At 25.2% G+C, this 25037-nt stretch overlaps 1 protein-coding gene across 2 annotated transcripts in view; it reads left to right on the top strand.

The window, feature by feature from the left end:
* Positions 1 to 25037, top strand: part of LOC122715432 (eye-specific diacylglycerol kinase) — a 64942-nt gene that overhangs the window by 2338 nt on the left and 37567 nt on the right. For both annotated transcript variants that reach the window (XM_043937622.1, XM_043937623.1), the window contains exon 2: positions 19359 to 19500. In XM_043937622.1, the coding sequence (XP_043793557.1) occupies positions 19359 to 19500 (142 nt within the window). The remainder of the gene's footprint in view (positions 1 to 19358; positions 19501 to 25037) is intronic.

Genomic DNA, 25037 nt, shown 5'->3' with positions numbered 1-25037 from the left:
CTCATAGTTACATCATTTAAAGTTTTATTTTCTTTTCGAAAGTTTTATTGAATTTAGCGATAACGGGAGAAATAAATCTTGATAGAACGCCGCGTTTGTGGAAACAAGGCTAGGCTATTTTTATGCTACTTACGAAAATATAGAAATAAAAGGAAGTAATGGAAGCGTGGAACGAAAGAATTGGTTCATAAAATTCTTTCGTTTCCGCAGCTTTCCCTCGTGCAGTTTACGCGCACGGTTCAATCGAAGGCAATTTAATTTTACCGCTGCCACGTTTACGAGTCCGATATCGGCGTCTTTTGTTGCTCTTCGAGCTAGCATTTTCTATTTCGGGAAGATTAAGACGTCAACGATTCGAGGGAGAGAGAAGTTGATTAGAACTCCAACGCGTTTAATTGAACTGTACAGACGTATAGCTCTCATTGTGGCCGCTGTAACTCGATAGATTGTTGAGCTTCTGAGATCGAAGTTGAAGTCTTTTGGAACCCGTTCGAAAATGGATAACGAGATTTTTAGTAGATTATCGTACAAATGCAAGTGGCATATACGTGAAAAAATTAAACGGATCGAATAATTTACATTGAATCGAACGATTTAAATATCGCGAATAATAATATTTTTAGCGAATTATGTTTATATTTGAGTAGCGTTGTCGTGATATTGTTTAATTCACTTTAATCTTTTTTTTTAAAATTGCACACGATATTGTCGATACTAATCGATAATTTTGACGCTGTGTTATTTTCGTTTGTGAATTTAACCGTTCCCGCATTCGATTATTATTTCCAATTAAATTAAGCGTTCTTTGAAATTTCTTTGTCGCTCAAAATTTTCTTATATTCGAAGATAATACGAAAGAATTATTATTAACATTAGATATATCGAGATTATTATATATCTGTTTCTATCAATTGTATATGTGATTAAATCGGGCCATATATGTGTTTCTCGTTAAAAACAAGAAGAAGAATAAAAATTGAAAAATTGATTTTATTGCTATAAATGCAATAATAATAATAATAATAATAATATAGAAGAATATAACAATGAAAAATTTTTGAAACTGGTTATTTCAATAGGAATAATATATTTAGTGTGTTACACACAATTAATATTATGAAAAGAAGAAAAATAAATTGAAAATTGATTTTCTAATATTCAATTAATATTTTATTGGCTTCTTTCATAATTTTTTACATCTTAAATCATATTATATAACTGTTCATCTGATTGTTTCTAGAATTAAACACCGACTTTCACGATAGATCAATTACTTTTTTTAATATTTCAATGACGTCGTTATTATAATAAGCAAGAAAGATGAAATTTTTACCGATTATCTTACCATCTTTTTGTTTCGTTAGCACGCAATGTCCACTCTCTCTTTGCAAAAAGTACATTCAAATTTATTTTTAGGCAGAGTGGTGAGAAACGCGGAAAATCAATCGTATCTCAATGTAAATTCTTTCTTACAGAGATGTATCATAAGATTTTATTTGCAAATTTCAAATATTTGATACTCCAATTTTTTGTGATTCGATTTTCTTCGATTCTTCGATTATTGAAATACGGATATTTATGCGAGTTCATGATTTTTCATGAATATTATTAAAGAAAAGGGATATAAACAGAGATTTGCCTTTATTAGAATATCTATTGTTCTTTGTATAAATTATGACATTTATCGAATATTTTTATTTCCCAATCGAAATTTTTCACATCGAATAGTAAATTATTTATTGCATAATTTTTGACCAAAAAATTAGAATCATTCATAATTTTCAATATTTTTGGTGCTTTTAGTAAAATTTAATAATTCGAACGATATTTAATAACAACTTTATTAACTATAATTTTTAATTGATAATTTATTTTCCCTTTACTTTGATTAACACTGTACTGTTATTTTTTATTTTTGGATGATTTTTCACAAATATTCAGTTTTTTTTTGAATTAATAATTTCCAAATATTTTCAACTGGTATAATACATTTTTAATTGCCTGGTATAATGTATCATAATATACAAACTATTAATATTTGTGAAATATATTAACAGTTAATAAAATTTGCAATTTAAATTTTTTTGATCTCTAAATTTTATTAAAAATGTTGCAAATTAATTTTTTGTTCAAATTATTTAATAAAAATTGTATTAATATTAAGAATTAAAATATCGCATTGTGTCGAGGTTATAAATACATATAAAAAAAAAGAATTTAACTTTTCGAATTTCCAATTTTGCAGTGTTACTTATCTTTTAAATCGATCTAGATATTTAAAGAATAATCGAAACTTAACTTAAAATCGTTGATTTTCTCAAAGAGAATCGAGGATTGTATCTCATAAAACTATTGCTATCGTGTCGAAAAACGCGATATGGAAATTACGTATAGTCGTAATTTGGGCAAAGTGGTGTTGTTTATGGATCGATCACGTTTTTGGGATCACGTTTTTCCCCAATATCCTCCTTTTTTTCCTCTCATTCATCTTTCGCCCTCGTTACTCAATCCGTTTTCGCAACAAGAATATTAATTAAATTTTACGATTCAACAACGATGGATATCGTTGGCCAATTTTACGAACCATTGAATACATCTGACCTATCTCTTTCGCATAAAATGTACGTATTTTTTTTTTTTTTTTTTTTAAATAGAACAACAATTTTATGCGTATTGCAAAACTTTTTGTTCGTAAACGTAAACGTAATAAAAATCATCGAGATAATATTTCACGTCTCGTAAACTCATTTAAAATGAATAATTATACAGTTTAATCTGATTTTTTGAGATTTGAGAATGAAAATAAAGTTGGATAATTATTATCGCTATTCTTATCAAGCATCCATATTCCCTTGGTACATTTACTCACAACTATAAATCCCTTAACCCCTTCATTATGCACGATTTAAATACATAAATAGACGACCTCTTTGCATTGTTGCGAAAAATCATTGTTAGACCTTGTTATTTCAATGCTATAATAGAGATATTAGTGAAAGTATTATGTTTCTTTTTAAAATAGTTCTTTTTGAAACTTTGTTAAATTGCATATAGCGACTCTTTTTTTTTTATGATAAAGCAGTAATAAAAATAGATATATTATAATTTTTTTCTTCTTTAATTTTTAAAATTTATAAATTTTAATCAATTAAATGAAGATAGAAATGTACAGATAATATATAATCACAAAAATTTTCACATTATTTATCTTACAAGGAAATCATATTTTTTATAAGAAAATTCTATTCTATTTCGAATAATCTGATTTCAATGAAAATATATATATATATATGGTGAATAATGGATCATAGATAGAGTAATTTATTTTTTGATGCAAAAAACTTCTTTCAATAGGAGAAATCAATCCTCGAATTTTTATCATTTGTTCATGTTTCACGTGCAATTTAGTTTGGAAATATTTTTTATAATAAAATAATAGAATATTAAAAAACATGAATATTTTATAGTTCAAAATTTTATCCTATTTCATATATATTACAAAGTTATAAAAAATATTTAAAAAAAAATGAAAATAAAAATTGAAATTTTATACATTGATTTCAATTCTTCGAAGTGATGTTTCAATAATGAAAAAATTATTTCGTATAATATAATGTAATCAATTACGATTCGTATTTACAATATTTCATATAAAACAGAATTATTGTTCGTTTTGACAATTTCTTAATTAAATTCAAGATACAAATGAACATATCTCTGATTGGCTATTTATTAATTATTTGTAACAAAAACATATTCTTTTATGATTCTTTTTAAAAAATAATAAAAATAGTCAACAAGATCAAAAATTGCATCCTTTAATCTAATTGCATCAATTTCATAAATAACAATCATTTCTCTCTCGTCACAAGATTTTCCTAATTAGATAATAAATTTTTTCCCACCATTCCTGGAAATTAAATATAACGTACAAATTTATCTTAGTATGCAATTTTATTGATTTTTCTTATCAAACAATTTATTTCCACTCGTTAGATCTATTATTAACAAATTTTCAATGGCTCGATAAGAAGCGGATGATTCTTTCGTAGTTTAATCAATTTAATCAGAGTCAATCGTATCGGAAGTTATCCTCTCATCTTGTTTCTGGAAGCAGAGATTAAATTTCATCGAGCTTCCTTCCACGGAACTTTATCGTTTCACCGATTTTAATTCAAACGAGATAGCCAACTTTTCAAAAGTTGAAGGAACTATCTCTCGGGATCGAAAGTCGTATCGTATTGAGAGAAAAAGAGAGAGAGAGAAAGAGAGAGGGAAAGTGTTTCGTTGTATAGAAATTCGAGTAGATTTTTCACTATCAACTATCGTTGATGGACGAAATCAGCCGCTTCGTTTCGATGAGCTTCGCCGAGTGAATGAATTACGGAACGAATAAATATTTACACGAATGATTTATGTTGTTTAATTTCTAGCGTTTAAACGTTCTCTCGCTCGTTTAACATCGAGTAGAATCTAACTTATACGATACTTTTCTAATATCTCTCAATATTTAAAAGAGGAAAGAATACTCACTTAGAAAGGAAAAAAAAAAAAATGACTAAAAATGGTAATATTTTTAGAAAATCGATTTTCTATTTTTCTAAACAAAAAATTATCTGATGATAGAAGGAATTTTTTTCTCTTATAAAATAATTAATAATTTGTTTGATAATAGTTTTATGAAATCTCTAATAGAATATTATACATGAGAATCATAATGATGTAAATCGCATGGAAATTATTTTGAGAAATTCATATTTAAATCTGTATTCTTTTAAAAAGAAATTCTTTTAAAAAAAGAATAACTTTCTTTTTATATTTTCACATTCTCCGTTTTTAATGTTTGGTTTGTTTTAATTTAATTGTATGTGTATAAAATATAAAATTAATTTAATTTTTTATCAGCATTATATATATATAGTTTTCAACTCTTCGTATATTGCTCAATAAAAAAATTAGAAATGGCTTATTTTTAATCTATCTCTTTTTTTTATTAAACGAGAAATATTAAAATATAATAAAATATAACAAACCATTAAAAAAATGTTGGAGTATAACAAAAAATGGGGATATAAAATTTTATCTCTACTTATACCAAACTTTAACAGCATCATTGACGATTCTTTACAAAAATTGTCACGTTTCCAAAAAGCCATAGCCGTTACAAGTTTTAATCAAGATCTAAAACAACATTCAGTCAATGCTGTTAACGTTACAATCCCACCATTATCACAAAGTACACATCATCATGGTTAAATACATATTTTATCACGTTGGCAAATAAACGTCTATATTTCCCAAATAATCGAACACTGCAAGTAACCAATAACACCGCGGGCATTAATATCTCCCAACTTTTGATTTACGATTTCCTCTTCGTTATTTATCGATCGCGAAAACCTCGTTTTCGACTCTCTTCATTTCGCCCGATCGAGGAACGTACGTTCGATCGATCGAGAAACGAAACAGGCTACGATTGAAACGAAACAGGCTACGATTGAAACGAAATACTTTTCTTCAATGGTCTGAGTGAGGGATATAGAGGGAAAATGCAACGGCAGCTTCACACCCCCGATCCACCTATTTCTGGCTCCTCCTCGGATAACGAACGTTCCCAATCGAATTACGGATGGAGGGAATTAGCCGGATACGCGATACTCCTGCACGAAAAGTGCCGTTCTACCTTGAAAAGACGGTCGTCCTTGTAATTAGAAAGGCGTCCAACCGTTCGAGGAAGTTTAAACCTTGTTCACACAGATAGGGATTCGTTAATCTTAACTCTTTGCATTCTTTAATTTTTTTTTTTTTTTTTTTTACTTAATAACTTCTTGATTCTTTTTTTAAAAAAAGGATCTAAAAAGAAGGTTTCAATATAATATATAAATATTGTGTAAGACAGTGCAGAGTGTGTAACAAATATTTTTTTCATTTATTTATATTAATTAAATAGTATGCTAGTAAATAAATAAACTATATATATATTTAATTAATTTATTTACCTGAATTATTTATATAATTTTATATTATTTTAAAGTATGAAATTTTTTAAAACATTCTTCTTGATGAAGACCGGGCTTCCTATCACAAGTATCACAATAGAATGTTGTTTCTTTCCTTTTTCTTTTGATCTTCCGATTGTACATCGTACAATTCTTGTATTTTTTACAAGGAAAAATAAAATGAGTCTTCCCTAAACGTTGGATAGTTAATCATTTGACAATAGATCGGGTTTTTGTATAGGAGCATAAAAGTCTTTGACTTAGACTTATCAAATAATTTTTCTCTAAATTGTCTTTCAATAAATCCAAGTTCATTGTCTATTCGAGTCATATACTCGTTATTACTTTCATATTCATTGGTTATTGTTTGTTTTCTTTTTATTCGAGGCATCTTTATTTTTATATTATTTAGCATAAAAAAATGTAACGGTTTAATTATTATTACGATAACAATTTTAATTAATAACACTGATACGCTTTTATAAACAAAATCACAAAAAAAACACGTAACAAATTCATTGAAGGCAGCTTTAAAAATAACTATTTTGATTCTATAATAATAATAATAATAACAATTTAAAATTGTGTAAAAATAACGAAATATGATAAATTAGTCTTTATTTAAGTATTACAAAGTATTTGAAAAAAAAAATATTTTAAATTATTTTAGAAACTACCGAATATAGCTTGACATTGGAGTTGATATAAGAAATAAGAGATAAGTGTCCTATGGCTTAACGTTAATCTTAAAAACTGAAAATACGATATTATAGAATGTATGTTTAACTTTATCAGGGATCGTATTGTATATTTCTATTTCTGTCAGATGACTAATGATAGTTAATAAATCAGATATACCATGTAGACTTCTCATTAAGAAGAGAGAAAGATAAAAATTGAAAAGTTGATTAAGCGGATAATATATATGTGAATTATGTGTTATAAAGTTATATGTAGAATAAGAACGAGTGAAGAATTTTGAAAAAAAGTTGTTAAACGAAATCAAACTTTTTTGTTTCTTTAATATTTATTATTTGTGATTATGATATTAAAAATTGAATGAAATCACAATTGTTTTTTACATTACAAAAATATTGATATATATTTTAAAAATGTAAAAAAATTCAATTTACGCTTTGCTATTATTTATCAAGAAATTCGTTTTCTGTATTCGTTTATTCCTTTTAGATTTTTTTTAATCCGAATTTCTGAATGGAAAGATTGAAAACACGTTAAAAATAAGAAGAAACGTATTGATGAATGAGAAAATTGATTTTGAAAGTTTCTCGAAATTTTTCTTGGTAACTGGGGAAAAAGATTGCTTGAATTGTTTTAAAGTTCATGATTTATTCCTGAAGTGGCGATGAAATCACTGACAATCTTCGTAAAATACATCATGTTTAAATTTCTGAAAAATATTGAAAAATCGTGAAATTTTCGCTGATCGATTTTTAAATTATTCATAGAACTGTTCATTAATTACTGAGATAATTAAGTGAAAATGATATCTTATACGAAAAATATCTTAATGATCCTATTATTACTTGAATAATGTTTCAACAGATTAATACGTTTTCGACAAATAAGATTTTAAAAGTTATCAAAATTAAAATTTTCTTTTTAATGCTTTATAATTATTACATCTGTAAGAATTAATATACGTTTATTTAATTTATTATACAAAATGAAAAATAATATTAAAAAATATATAAATTCATTGATAAAAGTTAAGATACAAATTAATTAATTTAATAATAATAAATAAATTGCATTATATTTCTTAGCTTTATTTGTTGTTAATTTGCAAGCATATTTGAAAAGCAAAAATTATTCATTATATAACATTGGACTTATTTTCCTATGTTATTTTTATTTCCAATCTATTCATCTTAGATGAATTGAAATATAACTAAATTTGTATAATTAGTTTGTTTTTTAACTTGTCAGTAAGAGTACTTATAAATTTTATGACTTTCAAATTTTATTTTGATACTTACAGTATTACAATGTTACAATGTTGCTCACAATGTTATTTTGATATTATTTTGCTACTTATATAGTTACTTATTTGTTAGAATTTCTACTGTATTTTATTATCAAAAACAAAAATTATTCATTATATAACGTTGGACTTATCTTCCTATGTTATTTTTATTTCCAACCTATTGATCTTAGAAGATAAGAAATATAAATAAATTTGCATAATTAGTTTGTTTTTTAACAAAGATGTCAGTAAGAATACTTATAAATTTTATGACTTTCAAATTTTATTTTGATACTTACAGTATTACAATGTTACAATGTTACTCACAATGTTATTTTGATATTATTTTGCTACTTATATAGTTTACTTATTTGTTAGAATTGCTACTGTATTTTATTATCATAAATTATATTCATCCTATCGTTAGTTATCATTATTATCGTATCATTAATATATATATATATGTACTATCATATTACAATGATATCAAAAACTTATTGCACTTATTAATTATTATTTATTAAATTAATGAAGGAGATTGCATATCATTTTTTTTACTCTTATAAATAAATAAAATTTTGAAATCGAAACATAAAAGAATCGAGTGAATACTTTTATATTACTTTTTATTTAATTCTCATAATTATCGAAAAAGAAAAAAAAAAGAAAAATTATCGAAAAATCTTGCTTCAATGTAAAATTGTGTCGTATAACGTTGTTACAGCAAAGCTTTTCTCAATTCTCTAATCGAATTAAAGCGAGTATTAAATCGTGTTGCGGAACCATCGTGTTATATTGGCTGTATTTTATCCAATAATTTATCTCATTGATCATTATTTATCATTTTTATTTATTTATTAACAATTGATCTCTTTCAACAGAAGGAATATTCTTTGAATTCGAAAGTCAATTACGAATGCAATTATTAGTTTACAGAAGCTTTTGTAGAATTATCTTTCTCTTTTGCACATGGTTTAATTTACGATTCGTATATGGATTAATTAGCCAGAGGTAATAATTTATTATTCTATTATTTTTATCTACGATGCTGAGTGTAATGAAAAAAATATTTGTCTTCTAAATATCAATTGAAATAGTGTATCAATGATCCAATTATCTTTCACATTCGTCCTACTTTAAACATGTTACGAATTTCTCGTTATTTTACTCGATATTTTTCTGATGTAAATTCTGATAAAAGAAAGATATGAAGTTAAGAATTGTAAACGAATTGAAAATATTGAATTTATCTCGAAATTTTGAAAATTTATTTGTAAAATACGAATGATATTTATCATTCGTAAATATTAAATATTAAATATTAAATGTAAATATTAAATATCAAATTCGAATAAACGTATTTTTCATCGTCGAATAGGATAAAGAAAAATTAATTAAGTGAATACAAGATTAAAGATCATATAATTTTATAGGGAAAGAAGAATTTAAAGTGAAAATTTCCATTTCGACGACACAAATTTTATTACACAATATTCATTAATTTTAATGTTCTACGCGTGCATAGAATCCCATTTAAATCTTTCGACGCAATTATCCCACGAATTATTCGTTATTCCAGTCTCTCAAATAAAATTGATTTTGTCTCGAGAGAATGATTATTCGATAAATTTTTGCATTAATTTAATATTCGCTATATAATTTTTTAATCCATTCTGTGCTCTCGATGTGTATACCAAAACGGAATATATCATCCCTTCACCCGCGCTCTCGAAAAATGGCGGAACGATATTTCGATTCGAAATGATAAATTGCAAAGAAAGATATATCATATTCTTCGTTCGAAATATCTCGAGTAAAACCTGTTGATAAAGATCGATGTTTCGCCTCGATCTGGACGATAGATTTGATAAATGGGAACGGAATTTTTCTTCCAGCCAAGGATCGACTTTTGAATATTGAGAGGTCTCTAAAGGAGACCTGTGTAGGCATGGGCATACAGGGGTCTATTGGTAAATGAAATTTTCAGGCTCGGTATTACGGTCGCGTATCCTCGAGGGGATGCTTGTGAATCTTTAATGACCGCAAAGCGTTCATTATTAAAGGACTAATTCTACACAGCGCATCGTCCCGCAGCCGAGTCTCGTTATATTTAGAATTTATGCCGTACAACTATGCGCTCTTCTTTGTCTTCTTTGTTTTTGGTTTTTCTTTTTTTTTTTTTTTTTTTGGTGGGTTCATCATTCTCGCGCCACAACGAAAATCTAATCAAATTTATCGTGACCGAGAGTGTATTAATTATTGCCATATTTATAAATTTATCTAATTCTGTTTTGTGCTATTTGAAAGAAGAAGAAATATTAGAAGAAAAAATTCCAGCTTTTTAAAAATACGTTTTAACGTTAAGGGGAAAGAAAACTAAGAAAATAATTTATTGTAATAGAAATTCGTTATATCTCTGAAAGTATGATATATAACAAATTAAATAGTTTTCATCTGATGAGCTTATTCGAATGCAAATAAATTTTACTTGACATTTTAGATAATTATTGATTCAATCTCTGCATTGTGCACATATTCATATAATAAAAATGAATTATCAAAAAAGAAATTCCAGATCTGTAAATTTTTTTGATATAACGTTTGTTTAAGTAAATTGAATGATAATGGAAAGAAGATGAATAAAGGTATTTTATAAATAATTACAAAAACTTGGAAAAGAATTGAAATAGAATAATTATATGCAATTGTAATAGATAACTTTTAATTATTATATTTGATATAGCTTGTTATATTGATATCATGTTTGATATAGCTGATAAATTTGATACATGTATTTTGGTATAATAGGTTATATACTGTAGATTCATAACAGATAGATAATAGTTCCTGAACTTAGCGTGTAGAATAGTGATTACTGAATTAATAATTCCTTCTTTGATTGCATAGATGCTTGTAGAATAGATATACGTATACTATACTCTACCTACTTATAATCAATCTTCAATCAAGATTGAGATTATCCTAGAGATTGAGATATCGATTATTAGAAATTAATAATTCCAATTTATTTAATGGTTTCACAAATGAAGCAGAAAAACTGATTTTTCTGTGGAAATCAAATTAAGATTGAACTTATTTGTGATTATTTTATTTTTTGATTTTTATGAGAAAATGAGCAGAAACATATTTCGTAGATAATAATTTTGCATTTTGATAAAATACAAGCGTTTAATTAATACATTGCAGAAACTGAAGTCGATAATAGAGCAATTGTTGAGATGATATTTACTCATATTACCAGTCATAATTTATTTTTAAATTAAATTCTTTATATATGCAAAGGATTTTCTACTATATGTATTATGATATATTATTTTATTGGAAAAAATTTCTAGAATCAACGAAATTTAGCGTTTCAATTTTTTTTTTTTTTTTAATCAATAATATCTCTTTCTGAATATATATTTGTTCCAGCAAAATTTCTATTGCTCGATGCAGTAGTGGAAATCTCGTGAAACTTTCTTTTGTTCGTTTCGTCTGTTTTATGGTTTCAACGTCCAGATGTCTTTTTCATCCATTTGTAAATGGTTGCAACAATTTGTAACAATTCTTTCTTATGAATTTCACAACAAATTTCGTATTAATGGATTAATCTTTAAAAAGATAAAAAAAAATATTTTTAAAAAATGAAAAGTGATCAAAAAAAACTCATCGTAGATTTGCAAAATGTTTATACATGAGACTGTAAACTTCATTCCTCGCAGGATTGGTTCGTCACAACTAAGATGGCGCAAAAAGAATCATTCTACGACCTTTTTGAATAGAATAATAATTCCATTTCGAAACGAAAGCTCTCTTTTGCATAAAAATTACTCGTAACAGCATTTCAAATATTCATAATTGTTAAATATCTTTTCTCTATTGCAATTCATTGAAAATAATTAAATCAATAGACGTTTATTAAGCTAATTATGATAAATTATTTCATAACAATTGTTCTGATTTTCGTATAAAACGTAATAATCATAATATAACAATTTTGAAAATTGTTCGTTTCATTCATAAACAGCTTAATTAAAACTGTTCCCATGTTTTCGTTACTAATTGCTATCGTTCTGATAATAATTATGCCGCACTCCTCAATCATTTTCAAACTCGACCAGTTATAAATTCATCGTGGATTCGATTAACGATCGTATTAATCGAGATTAATATTTAATTGGTTTAAATTCTCGTTGATAAATTTTTTTCAATTTTCTTTAATCCTTTAAATTAGAATGGGCTAAAAATCAATCGTGAAATCGCATAAAATATATCGTGATTTTAATACTTCAAAATTCAAATTGCAAATTATTTTTATCTCTCGATTAATGTGAAGTGGTTTGATTATGGGATTACGAAATGATCTTCTATTGAAATAAATTCACATCTTAATAATAATAATTCTTCAATCTTAATAATTTTACAAGAAAATTTTAATTTTACATTTATTTTGAAAAATATGAAATTTTTTGTATAAAGTAGAATAATTTATTTTTATGGAAAATTTCGTTGAAAGTTAAATAAACTCTTAAATTTTTACCATTTTTTTCATACTCTGTATACAATTTCAATTAGAAATATTTTTTACAACAGGTTAATATTAGACATTAAAATTTGATTATTTTATAATTTAATATTTTCTTCTATCTCTTGTGAATATTATATTTAAGAAACAAAAATAATTTCTAAAAACTTTAAAGATTGATTTTATCTTCTATTAATATTCTATTGATAAAAAGATTATACGATTCATTAAAATTAATTAAGCTGTTTATGAATGAAACGAACAATTTTCAAAATTGTTATATTATGATTATTACGTTTTACACGAAAATCAGAACAATTGATATGAAATAATTTATCATAATTAGCTTAATAAACGTCTATTGATTTAATTTATATTCGATTTTTTATATTATAAAAAGAAATTATCAATCTTCATAACACTTATTAATTATTTTTGTGACTGATTGTAATATATTGTATACATTATATTGATCAAAAATTTAGAATCTAAATATGCTTCGAATTCAAAAATTTAAAAATGAAATCATTTTAATCATTTTTCTAGTATAGAGAATTGCTAGTATAAAAATAAAAAAAATATATTTGTGTAAAATCTGTGAAAATAATTATAATTATTTTCGATATATATGGCATTATTTTTTTTTAAATTAATAGTAAAATTATAAAAATAATAAAATTATAAAAAATAGTAAAATTATAAAAATAATAAAAAATTTAATATAAATTTTTGATACAAAATTTGATTAAATAAAAATTTGATAAAAATTATAATTGGAAAAATGATTCCAAACTTTTGGTTGATAGTGTACATTTAATAATGACGAAATAAATATGAAATAATAATAAATAATAGGATAAGACAATAAATAAACGAATGTTTTTGGTATATTTTCATGAGAAAAACAAATATGAATTATTTATAAAATTTCCATACAGAATGCTTAATAACTGAAGAAAACAGAAAGAACGAAAGAACAATGGATGAACTGTTATTATTGGAACAATTCCCTCAATTTTTCATCGCAAAATCGCCAACATTGGTCACATTTCCAACAATATTTTTATCAAATAAAAAATTCAATATGTATTAAGGAAATACAATTATGAGAAAAAACTATTGTTTTATGAAAATTGTAATTATATATAATTTATATATAATTTTAATCATTTAATCATAACAATTGAATTATTACACAAGCTGAATAATTTAGTAATAATAAAATGTAATATTTTTCCTTTATATTAACAATATACAAAAAATTTAATATGAAAAATTTAATATGAAAAAAAATTTGATATGAATGTTTTACAATTTTACATATATTATTAGAAGTATAAAGAACAAATGATAATGAAAGAATAAAACAATTAATCATTATGTAAAAATAAGATATTTTTAATATATAATTCTATTATATTTTCTTCAATCTTTCAAATTTGAAATGTAAAACTCAATATAAAACTCTACAACAAGCAGAAAAATAAAGTTATCATTTGTTTATGATTATCACAAGTGCATGAAATTATAAATAATGTGAGTCAGATAATAATGGCTAAGATAAGAAAGAAATATGCTTTTGCTTTAGACAAATAATAAACTATTAATTATTTCTAATAGGAATGTACGTAACATTTTGTGATATATTCGTTCAAAAATATTCAAAAACAACGATTTAAGAAATAAAAATAAAAGCTAGTGAATAGATAATTTATTTTTTTTTTAAATATTTGTTCAAAACTATAAAAAACAAACGTGTTCGTTTTGATAAAAATATAAAATTAGGAAAAGATATTAATATTAATATTTATAAAAAATGAATTGTGAATAATTACAACTATGATAATCTGATGAGACAAACATAATTTAAAATTTAAATTAAATGGAAAATTCTCTAGTAGATCTTATTAATAGTAGTAGATCATAAGTAAAACAAATCATGAAATTTGAAGACAGATCATTACATATTAGAATTGTCGTACAAATTAATCATACAAATGTCTTGATACTTCAATAAAAACTGAATAAATTATGTAAAAGGAATAACATTTAGATATCTTAAAAAATAATTTTAAATTACTCATTATATATAATGAAGTTTTAATTTTTCAGCAAGATGGAAACGCAAAACAGTGAAAATAGTAAAAAAATTAGCTTTACAATTAAAATTTTTCGATAATAAAATATAATCCAATATAAAAATATAAAATATAAAAATGTAATATTGGTATTAATTTAGTTGAATATTTATGAATAATAATTAAAAAAAATTATATAAAAATATATAGAAATAATACAATATAGATAACATTTATCGAAAATTTCTCGAGAAATTGTAATGTTTTTTGAAAAATTTAAATCTAGAAAAATTTTTATGATTCTCATTTATTTAGTGTACAATCAATCCATCTATTCAAAACAAAATTTTTCTATAACTAGAGATTTTTAAAAAAGAAAATAAATTAGTCTGATTTTATATTTTAATATTTGTGCCTTTTAAAAAATTTTATATTTTAAAATAAAAAAAATAATGATTTATTTATAGAAGTTTTGTATTACATAAATAAATTTATTATTCAATATCTTTTTTTATATTTAATGTTCTTATTCATTTTAACAAAATTTAAATAAATTAGATACAAATAAGTGTTGAATTAAAGTTTTCTTGCATTCTTAATAAATATTATCAATATTATTTTAAATTAATAAATACAAATCTAAAAATTTTCAAAAATTCTCGAGAAATATAATCTAATTTTTGAAAAAATTAGGAATATCAAATATAGAATAACGAATTATACATAATTTAATACCAAGTATATCTTCTAGAGCTTTATCCTTTATAAGCTTTGAGAAAAAATAAAGAAAAATAAAATAATTATATAATTTATTTTTGAAATATTTTGTAGATTAGCAATATAAATGAAAATAAAACGTTATATTTTATTTATTAAATTAAGCTTGTAATTATAATAATCCAATCTTTATAAAATAATAAAAATTATTACTTATTATCATATTTTTTTTTTAAAGATAAGTGTTGAATGATTTCATTCTAGGTAACATGTGACTAAACTGATATATTCTATTGTTCTTAAAGATGAAAGTACAAAAGAACTCTTCCGTTCCAAGATATAGATACTTTTTCCTTACATCGAAAATTTAACTAAGATAATTATGAGGCGTATAATTCAAGTATTATTGCCATTTCTAGAGAATTTTTATTTTTACATATCTTAAAAATACAATTTATAAAAATTACTGATAGTATGAAAAAACTTGATCTTTAATCACGAAAACTGAATATTTAAATATCAATACAATTTCTTTAAGTTAAGTTTTAAACTTTCCTACAAAATCTCATCGTTATCTATATGAAAAAAAAGAAAAATTTTTAAATCTATGTTTAGCCACCTTGACACTCTATATTCGTATCTTTGTAGATAGACATACGTCTATGTTACGTTTTTCATGGAAGAGCCGTTCCATTTTTTATTAACTTCGTTTAATAAATATTAAATTATAAAGTCGGTTGTCGTTCCTTCTCGAAAGAAGTATCGTTAATATTCATTCTTATTCTATTATAACAAGAAAGAAAGATAAAAGTACACTTTGATCCGTTTCTCGTAGAACAAAAATTCACCACATCTGTGTTCAAGGATTAATCCTTCCATGCGAATCAAACGACAGCAAAACTCTCGACGAAAACGAACAAGAAAAACGTCATTGCACCCTCCTCTCTCTCTTTCTCTCTCTCTTTGATCCCACAAAGAGATGCAAATACCAAAGGATACGGTGGAGTATATCAATCGGACACGATCGAACGAGTAATTTCCTCTCGTGTGACGTATAAACGAGACCTCCACATTTCTCGAAAACATTTCGATTTTTCACATTCAAAAGGATTCGATACGCAGCAGATATCTATACCTACAATTCACGAAAGAGGAGGAGGAGAGGAAGGGAAGGGGGAGAAGGGGGTGAAACTACGTCATTTCGCGCTCCCATCTTTCTGTCCCGTTCTGTTTGACCCAGATATCCGGCAATTTCCGCGGACTAATTATGCAGAAAGCAACTCTGCACGAGAGACGGCTTTGCGCGAACACGGCCTAAAATTTTTACACATAATCGTTTCCAAAAAAAAAAAAAAAAGGAAACGCGGAATCCGAGGGTGACTTTTAATCATTAAAGTTGCACGCTGTGACGCGCATTATGCTAAGGGTCGTGCCTCTGAAACATTAAACTGTCCTTCAATTTTTCACCACTGCCAACGACACGGTATTAACCGCTTCTTTTTTTTTTTTTTTTTTTTTTTTTTTTTTTTGATGTATCGTTTCATGTCGAACATGTCGTACGTCGAAGACGCGTCGTATCGTCGAGCAAGGAAGAGTTAATATCGGTTGATTTCGAAATTCGCTTCTGTTGTTTATAGAACGTTCAATATTCGAACCAACAGAGAGAGAGAGAGAGAGAGAGAGAGAGAGAGAGAGAGAGAGAGAAGATAAGTTAGGTTAGGTTAGGTTATGTCTTGTCGAGCAAGAAAAAATATATAGGTTAATTTCGAAATTCGCTCTTGTTGTTTATACAGTAGACCGTCCATTATCTGAACTAATAAAGAAACAAAATCTTTCGGATAAGGTTAGGTTAAGTTATTTCGGATAATGGGATTCTTGATATAAGAATTCGGATGTGAAGGACAGTTTGTATTATGAAATTAGGTTATTTATTTAACAAATATTTTTAATAATATATATATGCAATGATTTATGATACAAATGAAAGCAGAGAAAGGTTCGAAATTAATAATGGAGGAAAATCAATAATGAAATTGATCGAGAAATTTCGTTTTCGAGTAAATTAAAAAATTTGAAAATTGTATAAATGAAATTAGTTAATTTTTATAGGATAGGAATTTGTTTTTTTTTTTTCTTTAAAAATTGGAAAATTCATCTTTGATTTAATATTTTTTTTAAACCAGGATTTAAACACATGTTCGCATGTAGAATAATCACTTGTTACATTTATATTAAATAGTACATTTATATTAAAAAATTAATTAATTTCACTTGTATTTGAAAAATCTTCAAACTTAGTCGAAATAATAATCTAAAATCGAAAATAAAGCTTATGAAAAAATTATATTCTATATTTTTATGTTATTATTATATCAAAGCATAGAATCTCTCTAATCTCACTTGCATCATTTATTATGGAGCACTTTGTATAAAGGAATGTGCATCTTATGATTAATTTTTTATTTTTCTTTCTTTTAATGCCAATAATTTAATTGATTTTCCAATATTATTTTTATCAATTTTATAAAAGATCCATCGCTTTCTAATTTCTTCAATATTTTCGATTTCCTTCAATAATTTTTCAATAATTTCAATATATTGTTTACAAGTGAATACTATGTGAATATGTCTAACGTCAATTTCAAATTAAATTTTATTTACTGTTACATGTTTGTATTTGTTATGAGTAAAGATAGTGTGCAATTTAAAGTATTCGAATAATGGAAATTCTATCGTACAAACGGATTGTAAATTTAAAAAAAGTGTGTGAAGAAAATGGCGAATCGAATTTGGAATTTTTATTTATTTCCTATCAGGTTTCTATTGTCATATTTATAACATTTATTTATTATAATATAATTACATTATGTTATACATCATATTTGGATGATCATTTGGTTATGTTTTCAAATTTAATCATTTTACCACGAAGAAAAAAAATTTTGTTTACTTTAGATATGAACGATGTAAAGAATGGGCAGTTATTTAAATATTTTATAAAGGTATGGGATAATTGAAAAAATTATGTAAAAATAAATCATAGAATATTTGTTTTTTGAATGTTAAATTAAGTTATTTTAAATATAAGTAGAAATAAAGTTTTCGCTTTTGAAGGATTGGAAATCAATTGATAAATGAGAAAAGAAATAATGAGACTATATAATGTTATTTTATTTTATAAAGGAAGATACGTGATGGATTCGAAAAAATTTCATTCAAATTTATCGTTCTTCATCAAACAAATTTCATGTTAAAATGCTTTTTCACTCGACACATATACAATTAATATTCATATAATTTAATTTCCAACCAGATCTCAAAAAAAGTTAAAAAATAGAAAGTTGCCATTTTTATTAAATATTCGAAAGATATTAAAGTATATCATATAAAATAAAATATTTTATATTCGTTACAAATTTTTAATATTTTATTTCTCTAAGTCTTTAATTCAGAAAGCAAAATGTATATTATACTCATTTATTATATATTAATTAAAAAAAAGCATTTTTACGTGTGATAAGGATCGCTCGCGTGTATTTAATTAATTACAAAAAAGGAAATCGTGTCTCAAAAAAAAAAAAAAAAAAAAAGTTGGAAAAATAAAGCCAAATACACACGTATATATATTTTAATTAGAAAAGCAATATTAATCGCAATCATAAGCCTAATAAGACAGAATCGTCGCTCTGTATGATAAGCATGATGAAATCGATAAAAACCCGCTTACTTCAGTGTCGTCTAACCGTTGTGACTCGAATCGATGTGTTATGACAGGTCAACTGTGCAGTTTGTTACGTTAATTCCTCCGTAGAACGATGAACAAATCTTATCCCAAAATACGATGCAATTCCGCGTATCCGTATCTTTCATCGATGTAAATTCGAGGTTCCTACGAGAATCGCTATTATCTTTTTTTATCCAAATCCATTCTTAACGTACACTCATTGTCCGCGTCATAATGGAATTTCTGTAGAGGAATTAACGTCAACTGCAACAGCACACCGAGGCATATCGAAGTGTCACTTCGTAATCGAGTGTCTTGCACGTTTCAGAGGGAGAGAGGAGGGTGGAACGAGTGGTGGTCACCGTGAACCCCGATCAACGCCCGATTGGGGTACTGGTGCGCTTAATGGAGAACATCTTTGGGTACCGACGTCAGCTTCCGGCGACTTCTGTTACGTCAACGACTGTTCGGTGAGTGTCACGATAGCAAATATAAAATTGTAATTTCGAAGATCTGGGGGTGGGCAGAAAAGATTGGGGTTATGTTCAGAAATGTGGATCGAGAATATTCGGTTAATATTCGGTTTTGAAAAAATAATTTTTTATCGAAAAATCTTCTCTCCGTTTCTTTTCGATTAAGAAGTTTTGAACCTTACGAAGATTTGACTTTTATCGTGCAAAATGTGTAATGATTAAAATTGCCAAGTTTTTTTTCGTTGTTGATAATTCTTTGAATATTGAATCACGTTAATGTTATTTTGTGCATACGATGGAACGTGTGCGTCTTTGATGTGAAATTGAACGTGGTGTTTCCGTATAGTTATCCGAGTTGTAACACGTCAAAAGATTTCAAAGAAGTATGAAATTTCATCTGGGTTCTATGAATATTTAATTCATAACAGTATTTTAATGTAAGTTGTATTAAGAATAATAATTGGTCAGATTATGAAGAATTAAAGTAACTTTAAATTGAAATATATATACATAAAAATTTTTGTATTTTTTGTATAAAAAACAAGTACATATATATATATAGTTTTTTATTAGATACATATATTGAATCTTTTAATTTTTATTTATATCAAACGTTTGTCGAACAATGATTGTTGAAAATATTTTTTAAAAAATCTAGTAAATCGAATCTTCTAATATACGATACATATAACGATGAAAAAATCTGTATTAATTAAATAAAATATTTATAACTCAATTTAAGGATCAATTAGTCGATAAATGAACAAATTGGATTTGAAGTCCTGACAATTTAATCATATTACATATTTCTCTACATGGATATGTTATTTCATTTTTAAATCGTGATATGAATTGTTTTTACTTCGAAATTGAAATTGTGCATATATATATATGTTCATATAAACAAATATAGAATTAAAAATTATTAATATATAAATGACATATAACAAAATTATTAATACAGAAATAAAATTAATCAAACTGTGACAAAACGTTCAATTGCAAACGTTTCTGTTACGAATTATTTCATTAAACGAAAATTATGTGCTGTCGACGAAAATAGGATAGATGGATCATGACCCATTATTGATAAATAGATTCCCTCGTGATATTCATACAGGCGTGTAATAATAATAATAAATAGTATCATCAAACTAAACTGATCAATTCCAGAAGATTAATTATAATAATATTTAATTTGATTAATTCTTCAAAAAATAAAGTTTGATTTTCAAGTGATTCGTTTAGCAAATTCAATACCAATATAATTCCATTTAAGAATCTTTCTTATAATTATATTAATAGAAGAAATTCATACAAAGCAATTTAAAATATAAAATTATAAATGTAATCTATATTTTAAGAACAAGTGTAAAAATATAATTTTTTTTTTGTCTCTTTATATTAAAATATTTAAATATTTAGATAAAAATTAATTTATGAGATTGTAATAATAACGAACGAGAGAAAGAAGATAATAAAGAAAATGAGAGTGTGTTTTATCTGATTATAGACTCGTTAGTAAGACTACCTAGAATGTTCATCGCCGAGGCAATCCTCGATATTATGCGCGAAAATTAGTTTTTAGTGCTTGTAAGGTCTTCTCTTAATCATTCTTAAGTCCCAGAATACCGTGTCTAATTCTGTTTTTAGAAAGTTCAGCAGAGAACTTTACTTCCACTATTTTAACAAAATGAAGTTATTTTTGATGGAAGAAAAACGAATAGTTTCATCAGTTGATATTTAGTTCTTTCCAAGAAGAAAATACATTATTCTAGAAATTTTCTATAATTAAAGAATTTTATTTCATTAATATATAACGATTCGTGTCGAATATATATATTATAATACTAATAGTAATTTCGTATTTGGTGATCCCTAAGATTCTCTAGAGTCCCTAGGATCTTTATCAGAAATATATTTTTTGGTATAACGTTCAATATTTTAATAGAATTGTTTTTTAAAATATTATTATAACAATATTTTCATTAATAATTTAATTAATTTCATTAATAATTTTCATTAATAATTAAATTTTCATTAATAACTAATAATTGGTAGCAAATATAAAAACAATGTAATATAATTCTGGTTAGTAAAAACGAAGAAATAAATCCAATGATCTCTAGGATCACTTTGTCAAAATGGATCCTGTGATCTCGTATTGCTTTAGATTTTCGTTTTTTTTTTTTTTTAATATTGGAACAATTGGATATTAAAGAACGTATTTTTATAAAAATATAAAATTATTGTCACCGTACAAAAAATAGAGAACACGTTAGAGGTTGTACACGCATCCCTTTCGCAATGAGTGTAAGAAAGCGCATAATTAACGTTACATCACGATTATTCGTGACATGGATCTACATAGTTTTCATTTATGCGATGTCTTCCATTTGCGAGTTATTACGATGATATTAAGAGAGAGAGAAAAAAGAGGAGGCTTACGTAACGAGAACCAAGGTCACTTTGTCCACACACCTTCTATTCCGTTCTAAAACGGAATGAATCGTTCGTATTTGAAGAGAAAATTAGCTATCAATGGATGATTAATATGTAATATTCTAATATTGGCAATTCAAGTGACGAATCAACATATTTATTTTTCAACATGAATTAATAATTATTTCGTTTCTTTAAAATAAATATTCATCGAATTAATGTAATATTAATAAGATTAAATTTCGCGATTATAATCATGTAATAATCAAGTTTCTTCTCTCAAAGGATGTGTGTTAAATATCTTTTCCTTCATAAAAAATGATAGGCACTAGCTAATTAAAAGAAAGAATCTTAAGATTGAATTTATTATTATTATTGTTATGTATTATTTATTTATATATATTAATTTATCGTTACATTTCAATCATAAATATTTCAAAAAAGAACTTGTCAAGAATAAATTATATTGAAACGCAACACAATTAAAAAAAACTTATATAATTTAGTAGCTGTCTTTGATTCTTCGTTATTGATTTCCTTCTTTAATTATAATGTGATTAAGATAAAATGCAATAAATTGAAATATCGCAATTTTAATTTTATAATAATAAAGAATCATAAATATTTATGTATGTACAAGAAGAAACATTTTTTTAACTTTCATAATAAATTGTTTTTTTTTTACAAACAAACATCCTTTATGAGATTCGCAAAAACTTTTAGTGATAAATCTTTTTGAAAAAAATTTCTAAAATTTTTGTTAAAACTTTTATACCGTAATCAGAATTGTTACTTCATTCCAGGACTTTTCGAGAAAGTTTTTTATGAATCATTTCATTCTCGTACACAATGTTCTTGACTTGATTCTCAGTTTTTGTTTAGATAATATACACAATGTTATTACGCAATAATTAGGAATAGTAAATTGCAAAAATAATTAAATTAACTTTTAGTTAAATCCTTTTTTTAATATTAATATTAAATTAATATTAATATTTTTTTTAATATTAGTTTATTTAGTGATATTAGAATTTAGTTTAGTGATATTTCCTGAAAAATATCTCCAATTAAAACTGAAAGTAAAAAAGAAAAGTTTATATGCTTAAAAACTGAAATTTTTAAAAATAAAATATGGCATTTCTAACAAAATGAAATTCAAGAAATGCTCACTACTACTTGCTATAATGATATATTTAATGTACATTTAATTCAATTACATTTAATTAAACAAAATTAAAATAAATAAATTATTCATTTTGCAAAACGTAATCAATATTATCCCAATAATAATAATTAAACATTGATTATCAGATTCTCAAATATAATATGGAAATTTTTACAAATCCATTGTCAATAGTTGTCACTATTAAAATCCTGTAGCTAATAAAAGCAAGTTGAAAGTGATAATGAAAAAATAATAATTCTAATATTCAATAATTATTTTCATCCATCCAACGTTTACCTTACAATTGCATCATTAATGCAAATAAATTCTGGACCACGCGCCTTCACCTCGTAAGGGTCAAATCGATAAAAGTCGAATCAAGGATCAAGTCAATAGGGTCGAATCGATAGAAATCGAATCAATAATAATGAGATCGACAGGAATCGAACCAATAGAAATGGAATCGACAAGAAATCGATCATCGTTAAGAAACCATCATAGATCATATAGAAACTCGAGAACTAAGTCGGATGAAACAAATCATCGACAAATTCGAACTTTTTCTATTATTAATGTCCGTTCAACCGAATCCCAACGAGAGTGTATTCCGCCGTGTGTTGCTTAATTTAATTTTAATGATTTCGAAGCAATCATAAATTCCATCCAGTGAAACGAATATCGATATAGAAATGGCGTTGAAACACATGCCCACTAAAAGTCCATTTAGTTTCACGATTTATGCTCCTTTCACGCGAAACACTCTCGCGAAGGTGCACGAGATTTTAATGGGAATCGAAATCGAATGGCGTTCCATCGAAACAGGAAATTAATATGTGAATGGACTTGCGTCGGGATATTCTGTCTGTTTATTTCTTTTTTTTTTTTTTTTTTTTTTTGTAGTAGTTTCTCGATTATTCGGTTTACATTCGTGGATGAGAGTAAAAAAAGGAAACGAAGTGGGTATTTACGTTGATCCTTTGGTTGGCTGTTTAGTTCGCTTAAATGTTTGAATAATTTGTTAATAAAAGAACGTTTAGAACTTCATGCTCGGTATTTAGCTGTTTGTATTTTGTCAAAAGTATATAAAATTGTAGATAATCGATTATACATTTGAATATCTGTTATTGGTAACAGGAAAAAATATGTCTGATTAAATTTTGAAAAATAATTTACGTGTAGAGTTTGTATAAATTTTTTAGAACGTTATCTAGTAAAAATAATTGTTGAATACAATTCAAGATTATCAAAGATCAACTGCAAGGAGGAATAATTTATTTTACATAAAATTCTTAACATTCCATTTAAAAATGAGGTTGACTTTTCGTATGATTTTTATCCATGTCAAAAGAATTATTTATATCAAATTATATGTCACTTGATATTATGCAAGTTTGATATGACATGTAGATTTTTCGAAATTACTCTTCAAAATTGAATTTTCTTATAATTTCCTTTCATATTAAATTGTTAATATTATATTTTGAATGCATTTAGAATGATGTTCTCGTTTGAATATAGAATTTTTGGAACTTGAAATTCTATCGTAGATAACCTAAAAATTAATGAAATGGCTGTTTATTATTGAATTCGATAGAAAAATGAAATTGGAGTAAAGTATATCAGAAAGTAAAAGTAAAATATTCAAAAAATATTATAATAGTTATAATATTATAATAGTTATATAATATTATAATAGTTATAATATAACTATGAATCTATCTATTATATAAATTATATAAAAAGATCGAAGAAAATATATCAAAAGAAGATTGAGTTACGTCAAGTTACGTGCCCTTTCACATCGCACGAAACATTCTTTTCTTTACGTCAAATAATTTATGTACTAATTATTCAAAGTGGCCACGTTGAGAAATCCATCTTGTATTATACTCCATAACATTAAATCATATAGCAATACGAATGATTA

The sequence above is a fragment of the Apis laboriosa genome, unplaced genomic scaffold (genome assembly GCF_014066325.1).
Source record: "Apis laboriosa isolate Shangri-la unplaced genomic scaffold, ASM1406632v1 scaffold35_cov144, whole genome shotgun sequence".
Classification (NCBI taxonomy): Eukaryota; Metazoa; Arthropoda; class Insecta; order Hymenoptera; family Apidae; genus Apis; species Apis laboriosa.
This window is presented reverse-complemented; position numbering and strand designations above follow the sequence as displayed.